The 25,058-nt window shown below is 49.3% G+C and overlaps 4 protein-coding genes across 7 annotated transcripts; 2 read left to right on the top strand and 2 right to left on the bottom strand.

Moving 5' to 3' along the window:
* Nucleotides 1-915: 915 nt before the first annotated feature.
* Nucleotides 916-2,894, bottom strand: med31 (mediator complex subunit 31). 2 transcript variants are annotated; one of them, XM_067228736.1, is made up of 5 exons: nucleotides 2,745-2,894; nucleotides 2,579-2,653; nucleotides 1,780-1,876; nucleotides 1,292-1,515; nucleotides 916-1,253 (listed from the first exon to the last, which is right to left on the bottom strand). In XM_067228736.1, the coding sequence occupies exons 1-4, from the start codon at nucleotides 2,764-2,766 to the stop codon at nucleotides 1,314-1,316; spliced, it is 396 nt and encodes a 131-aa protein (XP_067084837.1). In that variant the 5' UTR covers nucleotides 2,767-2,894; the 3' UTR covers nucleotides 916-1,253; nucleotides 1,292-1,313. The 2 variants fall into 2 exon arrangements, with proteins under 2 accessions (XP_067084837.1, XP_067084836.1); XM_067228735.1 differs by having other exon boundaries at nucleotides 916-1,515.
* A 1,909-nt stretch (nucleotides 2,895-4,803) lies between these two features.
* On the bottom strand, nucleotides 4,804-12,084 carry LOC136933270 (Na(+)/citrate cotransporter-like). The gene is given in 14 exon segments (XM_067228588.1): nucleotides 4,804-4,947; nucleotides 5,163-5,300; nucleotides 6,212-6,373; nucleotides 6,641-6,759; nucleotides 6,855-6,967; nucleotides 7,880-8,092; nucleotides 8,528-8,586; nucleotides 8,588-8,651; nucleotides 8,748-8,922; nucleotides 9,205-9,223; nucleotides 9,275-9,518; nucleotides 9,641-9,777; nucleotides 10,091-10,219; nucleotides 11,983-12,084. Coding segments are annotated over 14 exon segments (1,818 nt in total).
* A 214-nt stretch (nucleotides 12,085-12,298) lies between these two features.
* Nucleotides 12,299-18,240, top strand: serpinf2a (serpin peptidase inhibitor, clade F (alpha-2 antiplasmin, pigment epithelium derived factor), member 2a). The gene is made up of 8 exons (XM_067228695.1): nucleotides 12,299-12,425; nucleotides 14,353-14,422; nucleotides 14,889-15,132; nucleotides 15,343-15,486; nucleotides 15,633-15,821; nucleotides 16,052-16,194; nucleotides 16,878-17,082; nucleotides 17,357-18,240. The coding sequence occupies exons 2-8, from the start codon at nucleotides 14,366-14,368 to the stop codon at nucleotides 17,884-17,886; spliced, it is 1,512 nt and encodes a 503-aa protein (XP_067084796.1). The 5' UTR covers nucleotides 12,299-12,425; nucleotides 14,353-14,365; the 3' UTR covers nucleotides 17,887-18,240.
* A 5,251-nt stretch (nucleotides 18,241-23,491) lies between these two features.
* LOC136933394 (B9 domain-containing protein 2) lies at nucleotides 23,492-25,058 on the top strand. Of its 3 annotated transcripts, none has more exons than XM_067228726.1 (4): nucleotides 23,492-23,545; nucleotides 23,944-24,040; nucleotides 24,180-24,305; nucleotides 24,713-25,058. In XM_067228726.1, the coding sequence occupies exons 2-4, from the start codon at nucleotides 23,953-23,955 to the stop codon at nucleotides 25,024-25,026; spliced, it is 528 nt and encodes a 175-aa protein (XP_067084827.1). In that variant the 5' UTR covers nucleotides 23,492-23,545; nucleotides 23,944-23,952; the 3' UTR covers nucleotides 25,027-25,058. The 3 variants fall into 3 exon arrangements, with proteins under 3 accessions (XP_067084827.1, XP_067084826.1, XP_067084828.1); XM_067228725.1 differs by lacking the exon at nucleotides 23,492-23,545 and adding an exon at nucleotides 23,578-23,604; XM_067228727.1 differs by lacking the exon at nucleotides 23,492-23,545 and adding an exon at nucleotides 23,800-23,856.

The following is a 25,058-nucleotide window of genomic DNA, read 5'->3' as shown; positions in this document are numbered from 1 at the left end:
GAGTCGAAGACAAAATATCTTTGGACAAAATTAGAGCAATAACAGTCTATTTTCCTCATACTATCATTTTCTTTCCCACACTTCATTTTGCTAATTCGAGTCCCCCACCAGACATTCTCCTTGGTTTGGAGAAAAGCAGTTTCAAGCAGAGTTTATCAACTGCGCAGTGATTTTCACCTACGCAGTTAGGAGTCAGCCATTTTAGGCCCCAGAACCTAACCTGGGGTCACCTTCTTCTATTTTGCCTTGCCACCCCATAATCAATCTCCCACGACACCCCCTTCCGATTTCTACCCCAGAACAAGAGTAAGACATCCCGGTGTTCAAAAAGCAACATTGCTTTTCATCTTACGAGAACAATATATTTAGGGAGTGGCAGTTAACAGATTCTGCCACAAACAAGTAGATCTACCATGTTTGTTATCATGGCAACCAGTTTCTATGCAGCGTTCTATAACTGTACATAGTTTCCGTCACATTTATACTTAACCAACCCCCTCTGTATCTCTGTAATGTGTTGTTAATTTTGGTTGAATCCAAACATAAAAAATATCCTGGAAATGCAAAAATGGTCTCCTTCCTATCTATGTGGTATATTATTAATTTACAGCAACTTACTGTAGTAACGTACAGTGCCAGACTACAGTAACCTAATGAACTTTATGTGTTTGTGCATGTGAGCAGTTTCCTAGAAAGCTTTACTATTCTTTGACCCGAACCAACTGAAGCCATAAAATTGTGTAATTATGATAACAGATAATCTCTTGCAGTTCTTGTACTCGCTGTGAAATATATTATGGTTGCTTGCTTGCAAAAATCTTACTTGTCGGAGGGGGTTGTCATATCAGCCATAGTCCTAAAATAATTACAAACATATGATTGCACCAAGGTACGAAATAAGGTACTAACACAAAGTCAGTTTTTTACAGAAAAAAAGATATTTTATAACACAATGCCATTAACACAAACATGGTAGCGATACATCACATTCCTCTACATAAAAAAAAACTCTCTCACACTCTCTAACTCTCTCTAACTCACTCTAACTCACTCTAACTCACTCTCTCACTGTCTCTCACACTCACTCTCTCTCACACACACTCTCTCTCACACACACACTCTCTCTCACACACACTCTCTCACTCTCTCTAACTCTCTCTAACTCTCTCTAACTCTCTCTAACTCTCTCTAACTCTCTCTAACTCTCTCTAACTCTCTCACTCTCTCACTGTCTCTCACACTCTCTCTCACACTCTCTCTCACACTCTCTCACACACACTCTCTCTCACACACACTCCCTCCCTCACACCCCCTCACTTGGCCGTGGCGTTGCCGTGAGGCGGCTGCTGCTGCTGCTCTGCCAGGGCCTGCTGAAGGCGGGTGCGCTTGCGGGAGTAATGCTGCCAGTGTAGCAGCTGCTGCTCGTCGATGAACTTGGCACACTGGGCGTTCACCAGCTCCTTCCGGAAGTGTTCGTACTGCAGCAGCTCCAGCATGTGCAGGCAGTGGGGATACCTGTGGTTCAAGAGAAACAGAGATGGTGTTTAAATCAGTGGTTGCGTGAGAGAAAGTGCAAAATGGAAAAATACGAGAGGAAATAATGAAAATAAATATGTATTTATATGATAAATATGGGTGCGAAAAAAGGTTTGAGAATCACTGATATAGCGTACAACAAGAGAGGGTTGACAGTCACGTGTGTGTGGGTGTGTGTGTGTGTGTGTGTGTAGGGGGGAGAGGGTATTTGAACTTGCAACCTCTTGACCTGCAGACACTTACTTGAGGAACTTTGCGTACTCCGGCTCCTTCCAGTAAAGTAAGTACTTCAGATAGTTTACAAACGGCTTCTCTCGAAGATAGCCTCTCTGGGCTAGGACTGGAGAGTTACAAAGTAAAAAAGCATGTACACACAGTTGCAATAGTGACCGCAATTATGTATAGGGGAGAATGGGGTGATTGTGCCAGCAGGGAAGTTGTGCCACCCCGTTTCTAGGGAACCATAGAAGGATTTGGTCATGTGACCACACATTTTTGAAGAGTCAGTCATTTTACTCATCCTGCAAAGAAGAGAGCCTCATTGCATGAGAGGTAAGCACACAAAAACGTGGGATTGGGGCGATTTGTGCCAAAGGGCCTGGGGTAAGTTGTGCCAAAGGGCCTGGGGTAAGTTGTGCCAAAGGGCCTGGGGTAAGTTGTGCCAGACCTGTGAAGAGACTTGCAGTCAATTCGGTCTTCAGTTGAATTTCATTTTGTTCTGAATATTTTTTTCCATTTGAACTCAACTTTGTTCCTCAACGTACTCTCTCTAAAAGGCACAACTTACCCCGCAAGTTGGACCACCAGACCACTTTTTTTCAGAAAGCTATATTTCTTAAATACTATATTTCAGATCCAAAGTGACTGTTCCCAGGGATGCACCACATCCTGAAATATATGTACATATTTTAGTTGGAAGCATTACTGTCATGGCCTCGCTTTAAAGTCACTTTAAGTAAAAAACTGGCACATATCACCACACTCTCCCCTATTCTTGTGTTGCCGTTTTTACAAATAATGTATTCAATACGAATGGACTCACAATTCAAGTAATTCGGGTTGGCCAAACACTGTACGAACTCCAGCTCTGACTGAAAGCGGTTTCTCGCCTGCTCATCTGAAAATGTAAACATGTAAACACGTTAGCTGTGAGCTAACCAGCTAGCTACGGTAATGTGTTTAGATACCTAAATGTAATAGTGTCAAACCTGTTTCCATTACTCCTGCCATTGTCTTTGGATGCTCCCGAGCAAACGTACATTCGCTAATTAAATAGAAACGATAAATATATTTTCGGTAGTTGGTCAACAAAATGTTGTAATGTCTGTGTTAATCTTTGCGTTCTGATAAATAACAGACAGTACATCTGCCGTAAATCGCTAACCCCTTAATTTTTTACTTCAGTTTCCGACAATTTAAATCCCATGCAAGACCCTTAGTCAAACACAAGAGGGCAGCATTTAACAAATGTTACTTTTACATCACTAACGCTCTGTAGTTTACCTTTCTGCAAATCGTGTTTACGTGAGATATTTGATCTGAACTTCCCCGGAACGTCTTTTTCTCTGCCATGGGGTTAGCTGGCTGGAGATGTTTTCTTAACTCGGTATAACTCGAGACAACTATAATCTCAGTGTGCCTACGCGCATCGTCTATACTTCTCAGCGTGAGAAATGGTTGAACGTTTGCAGCACTGGGAATCTCATGGGTCACTCAAAGGCAACAGATTGAGAGTAAAAGGTTGCACCACGTGAATTCAAATGAATAGATAAACTATTTGTTCTTCTGACCAACAGGTTGACTGAATGAAATGCCCAGGGCTTTTCCCCTCTTGTTTTGCTCAGGGATGAGTCAGGTGAATAGTTGACAGTTGTTCTACTCGCCTGAAGCTTTCTGTGAACTTTAACCTGTAACACGTAGGGAATGGAAGTGGTCCGAGAAACGGTGTGCGTGTGGTAGGTAAACAACTAAGCACTTTAGACTGGACCAGTTCCTTTTGTGAATTTAGAAATAATTAAAGAAGATGGGGTTGATGTTTTGATAATAATGTATTCATTTAGCAGACCGCTTTTCTTTCTCCCCAAAAAAAGCATGCCGGGGAATTTGAAACCCGCAGCATCTCAATCTGCAGTCTAATTCTCTGCCACCGTGCTGCCATGAGAGAGAAGTGTGTATCTGTCACTTGCTGTCATTAACAAAATACAGAATATCGGCAAACTGATTGCTGTTCAACCTTGAAGGTAATATTTTATTGTTTTTATAACAGTTTTTAAAACAATGTCAAGCTTTATATGAAGAACATCCAGACATTTTTCATACAAAAACAACTTATCTAATAGAACTCTAATAAAATAGATTTACAAATATCAGCAATTTACATAGATAACTATACAAATGTATATAAAAGGGATTTTATTCAATTTTATATTTCCATTAAAATATGGAAATCATCATTTCCACTCTGACACATTGTCAATAATGCGTATTAATTAAAACATGACTTGTATTTCGACATGAACATCCATATCCTTTCGGTTTCCCCATTTTCAGTCAGAGTACAGCAGCTAAGTTTTGCATGTTCATGGTTATAAAAGTTTGTGTGTTTGTGTGTGTGTGTCTGCATGAATTCACAGTGTATTTAAAAAAAACACTCAGAAACAACTTGGTTGCACTAAACCCGTAAGGTCAGTCCATGTGGCCTTTAGCTGTCAGGAGAAGGTGGTCAGTCATGTCTTACTACAGGTACTACTGGTCTGGGAGAGGCTGGGAGGAGGAGGTGGTCAGTCATGTCTTACTACAGGTACTACTGGTCTGGGAGAGGCTGGGAGGAGGAGGTGGTCAGTCATGTCTTACTACAGGTACTACTGGTCTGGGAGAGGCTGGGAGGAGGAGGTGGAAGATGCCTCAGTGTCTAGACTGGAGTACCCAGCCTCTGAGGGCCCTCCTCCATGCCTCCCTCCCCTAACCCCCCCTCCCCTCCCCTCCCCTCAACCCACCCCCCCCTCCCCTACCCCCCCCTCCCCTCAAGCCACCCCCCCTCCCCTAACCCCCCCCCTCACCCTCCCTCCCCTCACCTCCCCAGACCCCCCCCTCCCCTAACCCCCCCTCACCTCCCCAGACCCCCCCCTCCCCTAACCCCCCCCTCATCTCCCCTAACCCCCCCCTCATCTCCCCTCACCCACCCACCCTCCCCTCACCCACCCTCCCCTCACCCCCCCTCACCTCCCCAGACCCCCCCTCCCCTCACCCTCCCCTCACCCTCCCTCCTCATCCCCCGAGGCTGATGGCAGCGGCGGTGGTGTTGGCCCATGCAGGGAAGGTGTCCAGGTCGAATATGATTCTGCCCCAGCTGTTGATGGCCAGCGTGATGCAGAGGATCCCAATGATGTTCATCATCAGGCCTGTCCTGGCCTGGCAGGGTGGAGAGAGGGAGGGAGGGATGGATGTAGGGAGGGTGGGTGGGATGGAGGGATGAGGGGGGATGAGGAGGGAAGGCGGAAGGAAATCGGGAGGGATGAGGAGCGAAAATGACTACAGAAACGATGATGAAACGAAACACATCCGAAGTTCGTACAGTGTTGTTCGGTTGCCCAGTGTCACCTGACACAGGTAGGCCGGACGCTCACCATGTCCGACACCTTCAGGTAGCCGTAGGAGAAGACGATGGCGTTAGGGGGCGTGGCCACCGGCAGCATGAAGGCGAAGGAGGCGCTGAGGGTGCAGGGCACCATTACGTAGAGAGGGTTCACTCTGATGGACTGGGACTGAAGCACAACACACAGTCCACGTCTTTTAGACATTGTTCTATGTTGTTTGTATTTGTGCGCTACAAGGGTGGCCTAACAAGGGCATAGGTATTCAAACAGGAACACTTGCATTGTGTGTGTGAGGGAGGGAGAGAGAGAGAGAGAGAGAGAGAGAGAGAGAGAGAGAATAAATGGTTGACAGATTTCAGAATGAACAAGATACGACTCAGGCTACGTACAGATATCCAGTATAGACTCGACATGTTAATGTAAACACCCCCTCCGCAGTTCTCAGTCTCTCTCTATCTCTCTCTGTCTCTGTTCTCTCTCTCTCTGGGATTTCACTCGTTCACAGGGTTTATCTCTGTACCTGTCGTTCCCGTTCTCCACTTCTCCCTTTCTCCTTCTCTGCTTTCTCTGAGGCACAGTGGTGGTTAGTCTGGCTCCTGGTCCTGAATTGACTGAGTCTATTCACGCCCACATTCCAGCACTATCAAAAGGAAACCTGAGTGCAGGTAGGGTCGGACCGCTGCTCTCACACACACACACACTTCATTGATCCCTGCTGTTCTGGGAAACGGGAACTGGACACTGGGGAGTCAGATGGCTGAGCGGTTAGGGAATCGGGCTAGTAATCTGAAGGTTGCCGGTTCGATTCCCCGCCAGGACCGATGACATTGTGTCCTTGGGCAAGGCACTTCACCCTACTTGCCTCGGGGGAATGTCCCTGTACTTACTGTAAGTCGCTCTGGATAAGAGCGTCTGCTAAATGACTAAATGTAAATGTAAATGTAGGTAGGGTCGGACCGCTGCTCTCACACACACACACACTTTTGATCCCTGCTGTTCTGGGAAACGGGAACTGGACACTGACCTGCATCATGGAACTGTGTGTGTGTGTGTGTGTGCGTGTGCGTGTGTGTGTTTACCATCGACGCCAGGATGGGAAGGAACAGTGTCGCCGTGGCAACGTTGCTGGCACATTCAGTGAAGACGGCGATGAGGAGGCAAAGAATGATGGCGATGGCCCAGGGAGGGATGAAGTGTAGAGGGGTCAGCTGGTCACCCAGCCACCGGGACAGCCCAGAGACCTGGACACACACATACACACACGTACATATATACACAGGCACATGCACAGAAGGTCAGTACACAATATTACGGATCCTAAAAACACATGACATTTACATTTAGTCATTTAGCAGACGCTCTTATCCAGAGCTACTTACAGTAAGTTCAAGGACATTCCCCCGACATTTCCCACACAAGCCCCCCCCTCCACCCACACACACCTTGCTGCCCTTGGCCCAGGCAAACCCCCCCCCCTCTCTCTCCTCCACCCCCCCACACACACACACCTCGCTGCCCTTGGCCAAGGCGAACCCCCCCCCGAGAAGCAGCACGATGTTCCAGGGCATCTTCTTCTGGGTCACCTGCCAGGTGAGCAGGGCCGGGATGGGGCTCTGGGACTGGGGCCCTGCAGAGACAACACACCTGTCACATGACTGTGTGTGAGAGGCAGTGTGTAGGTGTCTGTGTGTGTGTGTGTGTGTGTGTGTGTGTGTGTGTGACCTGTGCTGTCAGGACTCTGTGGCCTCCAGAAGAAGAGGAAACGAGGGGGTTCAGAGGGCAAGACGAACAGCAGCATGGCTACGAACATTGCCACCGTGGCGTCAGTGACATACCTGGAGGGAGAGAGGGGAGGGAGGGAGGGAGGGAGGGAGGGAGGGGAGGGGAGGGAGGGATGAGCCAGACATTGACAGGCAGCTCAACATTTTCACATCCTACTGTGACTCAACCAGGAAAATACCCATTTTGTCGCGTCAGTCACTGTTTGAACTTGAACTGAATCACCTGACCCCCCCCCCCCCACACACACACACACAGTCCTCACTCCAGCTTCCTCCAGTGCTGTGTGTGTGTGTGTGTGTGTGTCTGACAGTTGTCGACAGCGATGGGACCAGCTGATGAGAAAGAACACAGTGTATGTACCAACGCGCAACATCGATCGGTTTGTCACACAAATGTAGTTGCAACATGTACATGTGAGAGAGAAAGAGTTCCCCTAAATGTGTCAGGTTCAGAGAGACAATTCTTTTGGATGAACCTTTGCACCTGACCGGTTTAGTCAGCGCTTGTTTGTCTTTCAATGTGTTTCGTGTCCCGTCAGGTTTGTGATGTTCATTTCATCTAAGGACGTCTAAGGACATCTGAGGTAACTGTCTTCTCAGATCACACACGTGACACAACACGCAAGCATCTCTCGTAACATGGTGTGTCAGATGGGTGAGCTGTTAGGGAATCAGGCTATTATTCAGAAGGTTGCTAGTTCGATTCCCGGCTGTGATAAAGGACGTTGTGTCCTTAGGCAAGGCACTTCACCCTACTTGCCACGGGGGAATGTCCCTGTACTTACTGTAAGTCGCTCTGGATAAAAGCATCTGCTAAATGACTAAATGTATGTGTGCGTGTATCGATGCATGTGTGTATGTTCCTGTGCGTGCTTAGCATGCAGCGCGTCTGTGCGTGTGCACGCGTGCCAATGGCGTGGCGTGTCTTGGCGTGTGTGTGCGCGTGTGTGTGCTGAGCATACATACTCAGCCTTGGCGTTGAACAGGTGGGTGGCCCAGCCGTCCACGAAGCGAGGGTCTCTGGTGAACCACAGCGCCACCAGCAGGAGGAAGAGAGCCAGGACACTGAGCTCTCCGTAGCACATGGGCCCCAGCCGGCGGTACTCCTCGCGGATCACCGAGTACGCCGCCCGCTCCTTCTCTGTCCGCACCGCCCCGCAGCCCCACGTACGCCTCAGGCTGGAGGGAGAGAGAGAGGGAGGGAGAGGGAGGGAGAGAGGGAGGGAGAGAAAGAGAATGAGAGAGATAGAGAGAGGGGGAGAGAGAGAGACTCAGAAAGATAGAGAGAACAAGAGAGAGAGAGAGACAGGGGAAGATAGAGAGGGAGACTCAGAGAGATAGAGAGAACAAGAGAGCGAAGAGAGATAGAGACACGGAGACAAAGCAATAAATGCAAACACAAGAATGCTCTTTAGCTCCACCCAACTATCAAGCTCCTGGCTCGGGCAATGACCTTTGAATCAAGATGGGAACAGAATCAATAATTCAACGCATGACGTTTCCTGTAAAGGCTGTGCTTCACTGCATCCTCACGCCTCAATGGCTCCCTGTATCAACCCCCTACTGGCCGACTGTCCCCAGACACGTGTAGGGTTTCAGCCTGGCAACACTCACTTGAAACCGAGGAAGAGGCCTTGGAGCCAGAACCAGGCCAGGACCAGCATGAGCACCATGGTGGGGGAAGGCGAAGACGAACCAGGAAGCAAAGTTGATCACGTCCCCGTTCTGGGGGAAGAGCCTGAGGGTGGAGGCGGGAGGGTTGTGTCAGAGCTGAGGAGGTTTGGTCATGAAGGTGTAGTGTGTGTGTGTGTGTGTGTGTGTGTGCTATACGTACTGACTCATCTGTCCTACGAGCACCAGGTTGGGCCCGGTGCCCGTTAGGGTCGCTGTCCCCCCAATGCTGGCAGAGTAACACACACACAGCGTCAGGGCCTTACACATCTTCATCCTCTCCTCCTCCTCTTCCTCCTCGCCTCCTTCCCTCCTCCCCTCCACCATGGAGACGACCACTGGATGAGAAGGAGTCAGACACCAGCTGTTAGTTGAACAGACTGTCTTTCATTATGGGATGGTTACTCGGTTACCATCTGAAAGCATCCATCTGACGGAATGTAAAGGCAGGGAGAACACTGTGTTCTGGCGGAATGTCAGCGAGCTTTAGGCTTCACTGTGTGGGCGGCCCTCTCTCCTCTAATGTAACTGTCTGATCTGGGAGTTGTTGTGTGTTGTGTGGATGGAGGTTGTGTGTTGTGTGAATGGGTGGGATGGAGGAGGGGGTGTTGCAGTCTCACCCTGCCCATTGTTGGGCTTCTCCGCTGGGCCTTCAGACGGAGGTTTATCCTGGGGCTCCGGCTTGTCCACCTGCCCCTCTCCATCCGCCGGCTCCATGTCTTGTAGGCTGATGGGTTTCCCCTCAGAGTACCCGTTGATGGAAGGCTCCGTGAGGTGATCATCCCTCTGGGCCGTACCATGCTGCTGGCCCGCGGGGGGGCTCCGGAGCTGCTCCAGCACGGCCTGGACGATGGGGACCATCATGGCGGTGGTGGCCGTGTTGCTGATCCACATGGACAGGAAGGCCGTCACTCCCATGAAGCCCAGCATCAACCTGGGACAGGGGAGAGGGACGAGGTCGGTCGAGAGATGGCGACAAACGACAAAACGATAATCCCAATTTGGCGGCCTACACCGTGACCTGTTGTGGATTAAAGGGCGGGTGTGCGTACTCACAGGGCGGGACGCACCCCGACGACGAGAAGAACCCTGAGGGCTATTCTCTTGTGAAGGTTCCACGTCTCCACGGCTACGGCCACCATCAGACCGCCCACAAACAGCATGTTGGTGTCCTTCAGGTACTGCATGCACACCTGGCACACAGGAGCAATCACACACCCCAACGGGAACACACACACACACAGGGACGAGAGAGAGAGAGAGGGGGAGAGATAAAGGGAGGAGAGAGAGAGAGAGAGAGAGAGAGAGAGAGAGAGAGAGGGAGAGAGAGAGGGAGGGAGGAGAGAGACAGAGAGAGAGAGAGAGAGAGAGTGGGAGAAATAGAAGGCAGAGAGAAAGGGAAAGAGAGAAATGGAGAGAGAGAGGGGGAGAGGTAGAGGGGAAGAGAGAGAGAGAGACAGAAAGGAGATGGACAGGAATAGAGAGAGAGAGAGAGGGTGGAGGTACCTCTCTGGACTCCATGATGCCCAGCAAGGGGAACAGCACGGTGGGCAGCAGAGCGGTCACAGCCAGTGGCAGCACCTCCGTACACCAGTACACCGCCATGAGGGCGATCACATAGGCACAGCCTGCCTCCTGCACCACACACACACACATAGACACACACAGACACATGATCACATAGGCACAGCCTGCCTCCTGCACCACACACACACACACAGACACACACACACACACATAGACACACACACACACACACACACACATAGACACACACAGACACACACACACACCTGTGACTAAGTGACAGCATGCAACTGCCTCCTGCACCACACACACACATAGGCACAGCCTGCCTCCTGCACCACACACACACATAGGCACAGCCTGCCTCCTGCACCACACACACACACATAGACACAGCCTGCCTCCTGCACCACACACACACATAGGCACAGCCTGCCTCCTGCACCACACACACACACATAGACACACACAGACACACACACCTGTGACTAAGTGACAGCATGCAACTGCCTCCTGCACCACACACACACATAGGCACAGCCTGCCTCCTGCACCACACACACACATAGGCACAGCCTGCCTCCTGCACCACACACACACACATAGACACACACAGACACACACACACACACCTGTGACTAAGTGACAGCATGCAACTGCCTCCTGCACCACACACACACATAGGCACAGCCTGCCTCCTGCACCACACACACACATAGGCACAGCCTGCCTCCTGCACCACACACACACACATAGACACACACAGACACACACACACACACCTGTGACTAAGTGACAGCATGCAACTGCCTCCTGCACCACACACACACATAGGCACAGCCTGCCTCCTGCACCACACACACACATAGGCACAGCCTGCCTCCTGCACCACACACACACACATAGACACACACAGACACACACACACACACCTGTGACTAAGTGACAGCATGCAACTGTAACTTTCTCCAGGTTCAGTTTCTCAGACTCATCAACTATGCTGAGCCTTCTGTCTCAGCTCTACTGCACTGCACGCCTGAGCTATGCTCTCGTTTATATTTGTCTAATTATTCATACTTTCCTCCTGGGGTTAAGTTAAAGTTACAAGTTTTCGTTGTATCTCAAGTCAGACCTCCTGTATTTCTGCACGGTAGGCTGTCAGGGGAGCTTTCCTGAGACCGTTTCTCTCAAAACATGGATCACATAGCGGGGTTTAAACTCTTTTATTTGTCTTGGACGTAAAAGTCCTACTCGTCTCCTTCTGAGGTAACTGAAGAAGACTTTTGCAGGGGGAATCCAGAACACCCTGTTGCCCAGGTGACAACCACGCAGCGTGAGGTTAACTTTATATTCTGAGAAGCTTGGACGGTTCTTGGAGCAATACATAAAACATGGCCTCTCATCGCGGGATGGGGAATGAGAGTTTTGGGGGAGAAGTGTGAGAGGAGAGAGGATGGTTGTTATGACACCATTTAGTTGGTGGCGCACAATACCCTGTGAATCCCCCTTGTTGTCTTAACCCCTGGCGCGAGCTGGAGGAATGTGTCGACCTCGTGTCACGCAAGGTCCCAACCTTCTTGTCCGTTGAGAGACTGACAGAGATGTAAATCAACGGTTGGAAATGTTCATATTTATGTATAATATTTTTTATTGACAGATTGAGAGGAATCCGACACAAAAAGAGTCAAGTGGGACTTCTTATAATAAATTCACAGATTGAAGAGAAATTTCGCAGAACGTTGACTTTAGTGATTTACTGAGGCCTAGACCTCAAATTAAAAAACGTGTCACAATTTTCCACGGGCAATTTCCAACAGTAAAGACAATATTTTCCATCAAAGTATACATAAAATGTGAAACGCATTGCCTACCGTGGTTCTGATGAGTAACGGCAGTGGAAGGAGGATGAATGGTGCGAGGAACAGAATCATTCTGTTTTTACAGGACCACATAAACTGTAGCGATGAAAACATCTTCTCCACACACGATGAACCCTGCATGGAAAAAAGCTCACTCGCCCGGTCTAGTTCCTGTCCTAATGATGTGGGACAGTTGCGCTAAAAGTTGACGCTAACTTCAGATTGCCCCGAGGACATGGCATCTGAGCTGTGTGTGTGTGCGAGAGAGAGAGAGAGAGAGAGAGAGAGAGAGAGAGAGAGAGAGAGAGAGAGAGAGAGAGAGAGAGAGAGAGAGAGACAGAGAGAGAGAGAGAGAGAGAGATAGAGACAGAAACTCAGAGAGAGGCAGGCACCAACACCTTTCAATCTGTAAATATTAACTTTGCGTGATTTTCCTTGCACACTGTTCTCCACGGGTGAGTTGATCTATCTGCTACAAAGATAACACTATTTTGGCAACTATTCAGTGGACTACAAAAATTCAACATCATTGAAATCAAGACACCGCACCTGCATATTTTAGTTCAACATTACGCAACTATTCCGGCATTTTGAATTATTATTATGTTTATCAACGTAGGCATTACTTCAATATCTTATCTATTACTCTTGTGAATTAATCAGTATCCTAAGTGTTGAACAAACGAATGCTATACATGTTAGGCTGTTTTATAAATGACAGGTGAATGGAGCTGGCGCTCGACTGCTGTTCGTGTAACTTTGTCTTTCGGAGCTACGCTTCCACCTTGTGGCCGTATTTATTTTACGGCCCCCAAACACAGAGCAAGGAAACGTAGCTGGTCTGTCAGCAGTTACGCTCTTATATGAATGCCCCTTAAACATATTCTCCTCCTTGGATATCTGCTGTAGGATCAAAATATGCACGAGCAAAACAATGTCTGGAGTAACTTGATCTAAGGACTAGAATGTTCTCTGCCACCTAGCATCAACATACAAGTCTTGAGAGAATATAGAGAATCGTGCATGCACACACACACACACACACACACTGAGGTTAGAGCAGGACCTCGTGGCCTGATGCCAGGGTGCATTGTGGGGCAATAGTGGGGGTACCAAGGTCTTGTGTGGGCGTGAGGCTGGAACCAGGCAGCATGAGGCGGAATAAACATCCTTCCTCATCTTCATCACAGTACAAGAAGGAAGTAAAACACGCTGAGGTTATTTCACATATCAGGTCAACATCTCTCAAGACCAGTCGGTAGGGATTTTTCACATACTTGTAGGGTTACATTTACATTTAGTCATTTAGCAGACGCTCTTATCCAGAGCGACTTACAGTAAGTACAGTGCCTTGCCCGAGGACACAACGTCATTTTGCACGGCCGGGAATCGAACTGGCAACCTTCAGATTACTAGCCCGACTCCCTCACCGCTCAGCCACCTGACTCCCTGTAGAGGGTTAGAGGAGGGAAGGAAAGAGAGAGAGAATGGAGGGAGGTGAAGAAAGCGACCTGAAGGAGGGAAGAAAGGAGAGGTGCCTATTGTTGTCAGGAATGGATCCTGCTTTATTCAACAACTGGGCCCATGACCCCGGTCTTTCTACAGCAGCTGGTGGCTAATGGAGTCCGTGGATCGATGCTGGGTTGAACATTAACCCAACATTGTGGGCGCTGGGTGTGTGTACGTTTGGGCAGAGGGTCCAAGCTAGTCAGTGTTCACTGATTCTCTATCTGTCTGTTCGATTCTTTATCTCCTGTTTACTGGGTAAGTTCAGACAAACTTGTACAGTATTGTATTCTGTTATCCAAAGTAACGTACAGAGGGGGATTTGAACCTGCGACTTTTAGATTCTGCAGTCAAACGCTCTACCACTAAGCTTTACCCACCCCCACATGTCGGTGTTTTATTTTCACTCAAGTAAAAAAATCTGCTTTTTGTTTGTAATGAAATCGGGAGATGCTGTTGTTCTTAGAGTGTAAAACCTGCGGTGGAATTATTTGTCATTTTGTGATTTTTGTTTAGTTTGTGCTGATGTTATTGCAGCTGCCTCTATAACAAAGACAACTTGTGATAATAGTCTTGTGAACGGTGCTGCTCTGTGGTGCTGTCAGAGTTCTGGTTGCTGTTTGTGTGCTATCCAGGAGAGCGCGGCCACAAATAGCCACATCTGGACTTTAGCAGTTAAAACTAAAACCTTTGACCCTCTGGCAAACAGTCATCTTTCCTAAAAGACACATGCAACACAAGCTTAAACTAAACAACAGATGCTGTGCCGATTATCATCGGGATCATCAAACAAGGGATTTTAACGTTGCCGTTCTCGATAGTGGCAGTGATCGTGCTAATACCCTAAACCTGTGTTTGGCTGTGTGTGTGTTCCAGGGTGGCTGTTGGGATGAAGCTGTGTTTTCCTGTGTTCTTGCTGCTGTCTGTCTGTGGTCATGGTGCGACTGTAAGTTGGACAACCGTGACCTTACCGTGAGACACTGACCAGTAACCTAGCAACGATGTCTGACAGCCCGAATGTTCTATAGCTACTAAAGATAATTTCAATCCGGCCTACTTACTTTTCCATATCTTTTCTTCTTTATATTTCTCTCGATCACTCTCTCTCTTTTTCTCTTCCCCCCCACTCCTTCTTTCCCTCCCTTTCTCTCTCCCTTCTCTCTCTCTCTCTCTCTCTCTCTCTCTCTCTCTCTCTCTCTCTCTCCATCTCCATCTCCATCTCCATCTCCATCTCCATCTCCATCTCCATCTCCATCTCCATCTCCATCTCCATCTCCATCTCCACCTCCCTCCCTCCCTCCCTCCCTCCCTCCCTCCCTCCCTCCCTCCCTCCCTCCCTCCCTCCCTCCCTCCCTCCCTCCCTCCCTCCCTCCCTCCCTCCCTCCCTCCCTCCCTCCCTCCCTCCCTCTCAGGATGAGCCTGCTGCTCCAACTGCCGAGGCCCTCCCGGGTGCCTCCCCCTCCCCCTCCCTGCCCGGCGTGGGCCAACCAGGCTGTGCAGGCCAGGAGTTGGGCCTGGAGGCCAGGCGGGCAGTAGGGGGCGCTGTGGAGAAGCTGGGTCTGCAGCTGTTCAGGAGCCTGAAGGCCGGACCGAAACAGCCCAACATCATCATATCGCCCCTCAGCATCTCCCTCGCTCTGGCTCAGCTCACCCTGGGTGAGAGAGAGAGAGAGAGAGAGAGAAACAGAGAAAGAATGAATGAAAGGATGAATGAAAGAAAAACTTAAGAGAAATTGTCTCTTAATTAAATTAAATTGTCTGATGTTTCCCTCCCTCCCTCCCTCTCCTCTCCCCCCACCTCCTCCCCCCCCCCTCCCTCCCTCCCTCTCCTCCCCCCCCACCTCCTCCCCCCCCCTCCCCCCCCAGGGGCCCGTGGGTACACAGAGAAGCTGCTCCTGCGTGCCCTCCAGGCTAACTCCATCTCCTGCTTCCACCCCAGCCTGGGGGCTCTGCTCCAACACCTCACCAACACCTCCCTACAGGTGGCCTCGCGTCTCTACCTGAGCCCAGGTAGCTGTGTGTGTGTGTGTGGGTGTGTGTGTTGGTCTGTGTGTGTGTGTGTGGGTGTGTGTGTTGGTCTGTGTGTGTGTGTGTGGGTGTGTGGGTGTGTGTGTTGGTCTGTGTGTGTCGTCCCGTCATCTCTGTCTCCCTCCCAGGGTTCGAAGTGATTCAGTCCTTCGTCGAAGACTCCCAGAAGAAGTACGGGTCAGAGCCCGCCCCCCTCATCTCTGTAGAGGAGGTCAACCAATGGGTGGCCGACGTCACCGAGGGTCACATGACTAACTTCCTCCCCAGTCTTCCACCTGGTGTTGTGCTCATGCTTATAAACGCCATGCACTTCAAAGGTAAGAGCTCTCGCCCCCTTCTAAAGGAAATCGTTTGTTTGAAACTGCTTCCAGTCAGCGTCAACAAAACGTCTTGTATCTTTCGAATGTGATCTTCCTTGTAATCATAACAATTCTTCCTTTGCAACAAGACTTTTCTAACATGTTCTTCCCTTTCTTTTTTTGCCTCTGTCATACCTGCTGTATCTTTCTTCTTCTCCCTTTGTCTCTCTGTTCTTCCTCTGTGGTAGGAGAATGGCAGACTCAGTTCGATCCCAAGTCCACCTCCAAAGGAGTCTTCTACCTAGAGAACAGTAGCTCAGTCCAGGTGGACATGATGAAGTCAGCCATGTATCCGCTCAGACAGTTCATGGATGAGGAGCTGGAGGCCAGGGTAGGCAGCAAAACATCCTTCTGCTTCAGTCTGTCTGATTAGGGCAACATTCAGAGGGGGGTCAGATGGCTGAGCGGTGAGGGAGTCAAGCTATTAATCAGAAGGTTGTTGGTTTGAAAATGATGTTGTGTCCTTGGGCAAGGCACTTCACCCTACTTGCCTAGGGGAGAATGTCCCTGTACTTACTGTAAGTCGCTCTGGATAAGAGCGTCTGCTAAATGACTAAATGTAAATGTAACATTCAGCTGCCCTCGTAGCCTGGGTGCCAGCCAAACTTAGCCCCGCCCACAAAAAAATTTGGTCGGGAAGTTGGGTCTGGGGTTGGGAAAAAACTTTATACGATGATGGACAGATGATCAACAGTATCGTAATCAACCACATCACCAAAGAGCGCTTGGGTTGAATTCGTTTTCAACAAACAACATACTACGTTGCTCTGATTAGTTGTAGGTCTATCCAATTGAGTGAAGAGGCATTTTTTTCCGGGTTCGGTTGAAACACGCCCCATACTCACAGCCCAACGGAGCGGAATCAGACTCGTCAGACAATGTCAGGCTACCGCCCTCGGCCTTGGGGCTTCAATACAAGCAGGATAACAAATAATCTCTCCACCTTTCTCCCTCTCTTTCTCCTGTCTTTACCTCCCTTTCCCTCCCCTGTACTGTTGTTTCCTGTGTGAGCAGGTGGCCTGTTTTCCCTTCAAAGGAAACACCAGCTTCCTGGTGGTGTTGCCCGTACCAGGAAGAGGAAACGTGTCATCTCTGGTTCAGAAGCTGAACATCTCTGACCTGTACAGCCGGCTTCCCGAGGAGAGGCCCATGCAGGTCAGCCTGCCTAAGTTCAACCTGCAATACAGCCAGGAACTACAAGATGCACTTCAGAGCATGGGTAGGTAGGGACACTGGATCACATTATGTAGAATTACTTGGAGTGACTTTGTTCAATTCACAAAGAATCAGAATGTTCCCAGAGTCACTCTGACGCCTCCTCCCCTCCCCTCCCCTCTCCTCCTCTCCTCCCCTCCCCTCTCCTCCTCCTCCCCTCCCCTCCCCTCCTCCCCTCCTCCCCTCCTCCCCTCCCCCCTCCCCCCTCCCCCTCCCCTCCCCTCCCCTCTCCTCCTCCCCCCTCCCCTCCCCATCTCTCCTCTCCCCTCCTCTCCCAGGCCTCGGCTCTTTATTCACGATTCCTGATCTGTCAGGGATCTCATCCGGGCCCCTGGTGGTCTCCAGCGTCCTCCATGCATCCGGCGTGGAGCTGAGCGAGGAGGGGGCAGAGGCCTCAGCCGCCACCTCCATCGCCATGACGCGCTCCATGACCAATCCACGCTTCGCTGTCAATTCGCCCTTCCTGTTCGCTCTCGTCGACGACGCCTCCCTCGCCCCCCTCTTCCTGGGCCTGGTGACTAACCCCGCCCCCGGGGCCAGCGTCATGCAGAACGACGGCCCCCCCGCCGACGATCCCCACGGCAACAGGACCCTCGGCGAAAACGAAGCGCAGATGGACGGCCCCGACGGCGCCGCAAGTGGAGGTCTGCTCGGCAACAACGACGTGCAGAGCGACGAGCCCAGTGGAGCGAGCGCCTCGCCGTGTAGCACCCCTAGTGGAGAGGAGGGCTCACTGCAGCCCCCCAATGAGGTGGTGGGCCAGGGGCCAGGAGGTTGTCCAACATCCAGTCCCACCTTGCCCGTCTAGTCAAACCCTACAGCCTCGCCTCCACCAGAGCTTCCCTGGACTGCAGACCCAACGTACAGAGTCACAACCACACATTGGCACGATCGAACTGGACACACTTAGCTACAACAACAGCTGTCTTCTCATTGATCATTGGTTAGTTAAAAAGGAGAGTGCATTTCTGTGCTCTAAACGACTCAGATTTACAGTGGTTCCCATAGACGTACGCAGAGCAATCGACCACAACCAAAGGATACCAGTGTTCCGATGAACATGATTTCCGACCCTGCTGTTGTGGTCTTAATCTATGTTGTGTTGTGTACTTTCTCATCCCAAAACTGGTGAAACGTTGTTTTTACTCATTATTAAAAAACAGAGGAAATATCTGTGAGGACTTGAGTCTCTTCTTGAAATGAAAGGGGGACAGTATTCAACGTATCATGTTTTCATTTAGCAGATGGTTTGGGTGGGGGGGCTTTTTGAACTGGCAATCTCTTGATCTGCGGTCAAATGCTCGACGACATAGCTACACGCATCCGAGCTCACTATCTACCTCATCAAATCCCTCGCTGTAAATCCCAAAAGGAGTCTGCGTCCTCGCAAGCGCTGCCGCATGTATGGAGGCTCTACGTCTGGAGTTTAGGAATATTCACATGGTCAGAGATGAACGTGGGTCACAGTTGGTCTACTCCTGTTCCCAATGTGACCATCTGTGGCTGTGCATCATTCCCTGCATGTCAGCTGCCTTAATCTGGGGTTAAAGGGAAAAGGCTGGTGGGATTGAAAATATGATCTCATTGCTCTTGTTGACGGGTGACATTACGTCACTTTTGCTTTTCGTTGATGTATAAAATGTGTTTCAACCTGATCTATCTACGGGGACATCGTAATGAAGAACGCAGCCAAAGACAATTGATTGATTTACTAAAGTCTTCTGAAGACTTTTGAATTGACTTGACAAGATCAAATGACAATGTCCCTGAAATATGTAGGAAATTGTGAGAGAGGGTTAAACCATGTGAAAACCCAACATACACTTCTATGTAGGCCTATAAGCTGATAGTTGTGATCGCCAACATCTCGTCAGTGAGAAAAGCTGAGGTTATAAGGGTTGTGTTTCGCATCAACCTCCTCGTGCTCTCAGAGGATTTGTACCAGGACAGTTTTCTGTGCCTGGATTTCCCAGCGGGCGAAATCTCAGTCCAAGCCTCTGGGCAGCTGAGGGGGAACGAATTACGGGATTATACTCCTCTCCCTCCCTCCCTCCCTCCCTCCCTCCCTCCCTCCCTCCCTCCCTCCCTCCCTCCCTCCCTCCCTCCCTCCCTCCCTCCCTCCCTCCCTCCCTCCCTCCCTCCCTCCCTCCCTCCCTCCTCATCTCTCTCTCTCTCTCTCTCTCTCTCTCTCTCTCTCTCTCTCTCTCCCTCTGTCTCTCTCTCTTTCTCTCCTTTCCTCCCTCTCTCCCTCGCTCTTTCTCTCACTCAGTTTATTTTTCGCTCACACACTCTCTGTCCCTTTCTCTCTCGCTCTCTCTTTTTCCTCTTTCTCATTCAGACTGTTTCTCACTCTCTTTTTATCTCTCCTCCCCTTTATTTCTCTCTCTCTCCCTCTCCCTCTCTCTCTCTCTCTCTCTCTCTCTCTCTCTCTCTCTCTCACTTCCTCTCCTGCTGTCTCATCTCTGATGGGGACTGACTGTTAACATGAGCGTCTCAGAAATACACCGTGGGACTGTTCGCAAGTACGGTGAGAAACATCGCTTCGTTACGATGAATAATACTTTTATTTAGCTGGTGCTGTTATCCTAAGCCGACAGCACGCAGGGGATTTGAACCTGCGAACTTTTGATCAAATGCTCTGACCGCTGAGTTATCCTCTCCTTATTCAGTCATGAAACGTGTGTGTCTGTGTTTTGCGAAGGCTTTGAAGTGAGGGGTTCGACGTCTCTAGAAAGAGTAGTTTCGTGTTTTTGTCAACATCCAATGTCATCACTAATTGGTTGTGTTGCTGTGAAAATTCACCTGCATCTCTTTGATAAAACACAATTTATTTTTATTTTTCGATCGATGTGATATTGTTAGCATTTCTGTGAACTTGCATAAAAAACTGTTTTACACGACTGACACCTTAATAATGCATGAGTTTACTTTTCTGAACTGAAGTTTTGTATTCAGTGTAGTATACTCATGCAGCACACTCTTCCATACAAAGCACGTAGAAAATGCGATTGGAACCTGTAACCATTTGGTCTGCAGTCAAACGCTATCCCACTTGGCTATCCCCATCTGATCACTGAGTCTAGCAAAGATCCTAAAAGCTAGCTTCAATGGCACCAGAGCAGCATATTTTGAAACATCAACCAATATTTAACAGCGCCTCTCCTTGTTGAGATGGACCCTGAGAGAAACTCAAAGATAAACAAGGCAAATGAAGTCACACCAAACTGGACTCCATTACAGCTGTTTTCAGTCTCAATCACTCTGCCTGACTGGAACAGCTTAGAACTGAGCAGCATGTCTGAGAGTCTAGACTCTCTCTCTTTAAATGCGTCTCTATCTTCTTCTCCATGTCTCCCTCTCTCTATCTCTCTCCCTCTTTCTTTCTCTCTCTTCCTCTCTATGTCTCTCTCTCCGGCGCTGGATTATGGAAATTGTTTTGTGCGACCTGATGCTCACAGGTGTGGGGTCAGGATCAGCCCTGTGTCTGTGCTGCAGGTATGGGGTCAGGATCAGCCCTGTGTCTGTGCTGCAGGTATGGGGTCAGGATCTGTGTGTTCTGGTTCGTTCGGGCCCTGGTCAGCAGGAGCTCAGAGGCCCAAGCCCATGTCCTCATGCCCCTGATCCTCTCACCATCTGACTCCCTCTAATCCCAGCGGATGAAAGAATGAGAGAGGGGCAGAGAGATGTGTGTGTGCGGAGGGGGGGCGTTGTTGTGTGTTTATGTGGTTGGGTGTTTAATGCGGCCTGATCCTAAATCACCCCTCCACCCTTGAGATACTAGACTTTTTTTTTTAACTCTCTTGCTCTCTATCCTACATGATCTGGGAGGTTTACCGAGAACCACGCAGACAACAACAGTTCTCTCTTCTCTTCCGCCTCTGCCTCTGTCCATCCACGCCATCCAGGTGGATTCGTGTTCAAACAGTGGAAGGAGAGGTGCTTGGTGTTGTCCGCTGAGGGCGTTCTGCTGGTGTGTCGCGATGCAGTGTCTCCTCCAGACCAGACGGTGGCGCTGCAGGGAGGCTGTGAGGGCATCGTGGAGGGCAGGGAGATCCTGGACCTCCCGAAGCTGCCCTCCGGGGGACGGAGGGACTGCTGCTTTGCTCTCGTCCTGCCTCTCGACAAGTTCCTGCTCCTGCTGACTGACACGCCTGAGGAGTGCAGGTGAACAGGGGAGATAGAGGAGCTGGACTGGGGGGCTGCAGGGTGGAGCTGGGCTGGGGTGGTGGTGGTGGGGGGGCTGGGTGTGTGGCTTGTTATCATTGTGTTGTCCCTTAACATCACCTCCGTTCAGATAACTTTGTAAATGTAAGATTGTGTTCTACTAACTGTCTGTACACTGAGCTGAGGAATGAGAAGTAATTGTTTTATTCTTTCTTTAGCCAGTGGCTTAACATGCTCAGGAAGGTGAGAGAGGTGAGTCAGTTTTATCTGAAAGTCTTATCATCCACATCCTGTGGTTGTAAAATATGCCTTTGTTCTTCAGTATTGGTTCCTAATCAAATCCACTTTTATTTGTATAGTATTTTGACAATCAGAATCATAACTATGGAAGCAAATCAGTGACAATGTTTTGAATTTTAAAATGTTGAATATTAAGTATATCAATTTTAAAGAGGTGAATTCGGTGGTGTTTAAATTTCAATATAAAAAATTCTAAACATGTCACTGATTTGCTTTCATACACAACGTGCATCGCGTTTGCTCACAGAACGCAGATATCCAGAACAAGAAAAAACACCTTTTAGAGGAGCATTTCAGTGAGGGATCGATCCCATCTCTCAGCTCGCTCACCGCGGTCCTCTCCTCCCCAGAGCCTCTCGACGTCGCGCTCCTGCAGACGGCACCTGCCTCAGCCTCCCTGCATCACAGACAGAGATCCGCTTCCAGACTACGTCACCGAGAAAGACCCTCAAACTCCCCCCGTTAGCAACACAGAAGCACCGTCACCAGGCCCAAGCACAGGAGACGCCATACAGAAGGAGAAGGGTATTTCATGAAGGCCTATCATGCAGGCCTATTCCTGACATTGAGATGACTTGCATGCTTTTATTATGGTAATTGATGAAGAGTGATTAGAGATGTACAGGGTGATTTACATGATGTACATATCCTGTGCCATGTGTTTTTGGTTTGTAATGTGGAGTTATAAATGTATACGGTTAAGGAATTATGACAAATGAGATTTAACAGTCCTCCATAATGCTACCTCTGTGTCATCTCTTACACCCTCCACCCCCAGTCAAGAAATCCCCGCGGTCAAAGAGGAACGGGTCTGGGCGGTCGTCTGGTTGCCTCCGCCACGGCACCAGCAACGACACTAAAGCGGTCCGGGCGGTTTACCTGCTGATGGGGGGCGCGGCCGCGTCCTCCGCCATGGGCTACCTCGGCGCCGGCTCTTCCTCCAACCTGGAGACCAGGGCTCCCGACCTTCCGGTGGCCACAAACGTCTCCGAGATAGGCCACGGAGGGGCATACCACACCTGCAGCCAGACGGCCGACTCACCCCACTTCCACAGTTTCGACTTCGAGGCGGGAGATTCGGACTTCGACGCCTTTGACTGTGGCGGATTTGCATTCTAGTGGCCTGGGACTGTCTTGGGGCGTTTTGAGTTTGGAAGGCAGAAGACTTTCAAGTCCTTTATCTTATAGAACACAATTGATTCTTGGTGATATATTCTTTCTATGTGATACACGTGAAACAATGTATGGCACCCAGTGTCTTGACACTTTATGCTCTCTTGATCATTCATTGTGGTTGTGCAAATGTAACTGCTGTGTGGTTGTCTTCTATCCAGTGTGTTCCATCACTAACATCATAGGGATGTGAGTGACAAGTCTGTAAATATTATCGTTTTTTTATGATACTGTTTTAAAGGAAATTAAGAAATACAGGTTTCGTGAATATCATGATAATGTCCCAAAAAGTCCCCTAAAGTTTATATTTATAGATATGTTTTACTATCCTACATCTTTTAAAACAGAGAGCATAGGCTCTTAACTTAGATGATCGTTTTGTGACCCACGTGCTCTGTGATGATACAGTTGGTCGTCTTGTTTTGGATGTTTTTCAATGTTCTAATCTGATAATCTAAATTAAACATCAAGGACATTACGTATTCGCTTTTTTCTACGTTGCTTAGAGGCAATAAGCCTACTGATTGATAAAACAACCCATTTCTTTGCATGTTTCAAATTGCGTTACACAATTTCTTTTTTTAATGCAGTATACTTTTAAATGAACCACAGCAAGCCACAGTCCACTGTCCTGTGTAAAACAAGGATACACGAAGTTGTAAAATAGAACAACCAGTTCCATTCAATATGACACTTTACCGGAGGTCAATATTTTGAAATCCGCGTTTGTTTCGCTTGACTACGAGACTATCCGTAGTTTCCTGTTAGGTTGCCAAGGAAATGAGGATCATTGATGGTGGCTTTGTAGCTAATCTGAGTGAACATTTGAGGTTTGATTTGACTTGTATTTAATTGTGTTACCAAACATGAAGCCATTTTTGTATTAAAAGTAAGTATTAAAACATTTGAATGCATTAGTCAGCAGTTTAATGTGGACTTGGAAGCCTTGCTAACGTCTTACTTACGTCGTTAAATTGTTAGCCTAGCTGGGCTACTGTAGCTGGTATCTGGCTGGCCTAGCAGTCTACAACCCTCATCCGTGTGTGTTTTTACAACCTCAGCTGACATATCGTACCTAATGGGTTGAACATAGTATACATGCATACGACATTAGCTAACTAGTCAACTCCATCCTTTTATCGTAAGTAATGTCCGATTTGGTTTGCATGTTACTGGCTCAGTTCAACTACAGCAAGCCAATGGTTAGCCATGTGTTTATCCTGCCCAGGGAAAAGTAATGGCAGAGTTACACATTATCGGTCAGATCGTCGGGGCCAGCGGCTTCCCTCAGACTAGCCTGTTCTGCAAATGGGGAATTCACACAGGTATGTATTTGTGCTTATTCATATCTGGCAAGTTCAGTTACGCAGTCAATGCGTGGACATGAAATCTGACAGTTCCATACCGCACGAATGTCACCGCTTTCTTAAGTATCCAATGACACGCTTATCTGTTCGTTTACAGGAGGGGCCTGGAGGCTTCTCTCTGGCCTGAAGGAGGGTCAAACTCAGGTTGACCTACCTCAAGCAGGAGATATGGCCTACTGGAGTCATCCCATTGACCTACACTACACCACCAAAGGACTTCAAGGTAGGACTTATGGGCTAGATCCCATTGAACCCGGCAAGTTAACCACTCACTCAAATTGCAGTTGTTTTAAGTACTAATGAAGCATCCTCGTTTTATATTATCGAGTTATTCCCCAATTTAGTCCCACGCAATCCTGTCCTGGACGCCAGGTCTGTGATAGTGCTGTTTATTTACATTCAGTCATTTAGCAGACGCTCTTATCCAGAGCGACTCACAGTAAGTACAGGGACATTCCCCCCGAGGCAAGTAGGGTGAGGTGCCTTGCCCAAGGACACAACGTCATTAGGCACGGCCAGGAATCGAACCAGCAACCTTCAGATTACTAGCCCGATTCCCTAACCACTCAGCCACCTGACTCCCTATTTCTTCCAGACTAACCCGTCCTGCTCCTCCGTCTCTCCATCCAGGCTGGCCCAAGCTTCACCTGCAGGTGTGGCACCAGGACTTGTTCGGGCGCTGCCAGCTGTACGGCTACGGTTACTGCCACGTGCCCTCCAGCCCGGGGCACCACCAGGTGCGCTGCGTGACCTGGAGGCCCCAGGGCACCTGGCAGGAGCAGCTGAGCCAGGCCATCGTGGGGGGAGGCCCTCAGCTACGCTCCCCAGACCTGGTGTACAGCGGAGCGGACAGGTACCGCCTGCACACGGTGGCCATGGGGACCGTGGAGCTGGAGCTAGGCGTGATCATGCGACACTTTGAAAGATACGGCGTGGAGAGCTGAGACGATATAGCACGACCGGCACGGGGCGTGGA

The sequence above is a fragment of the Osmerus mordax genome, chromosome 25, assembly GCF_038355195.1.
Source record: "Osmerus mordax isolate fOsmMor3 chromosome 25, fOsmMor3.pri, whole genome shotgun sequence".
NCBI classification, from domain to species: Eukaryota; Metazoa; Chordata; class Actinopteri; order Osmeriformes; family Osmeridae; genus Osmerus; species Osmerus mordax.
This window is presented reverse-complemented; position numbering and strand designations above follow the sequence as displayed.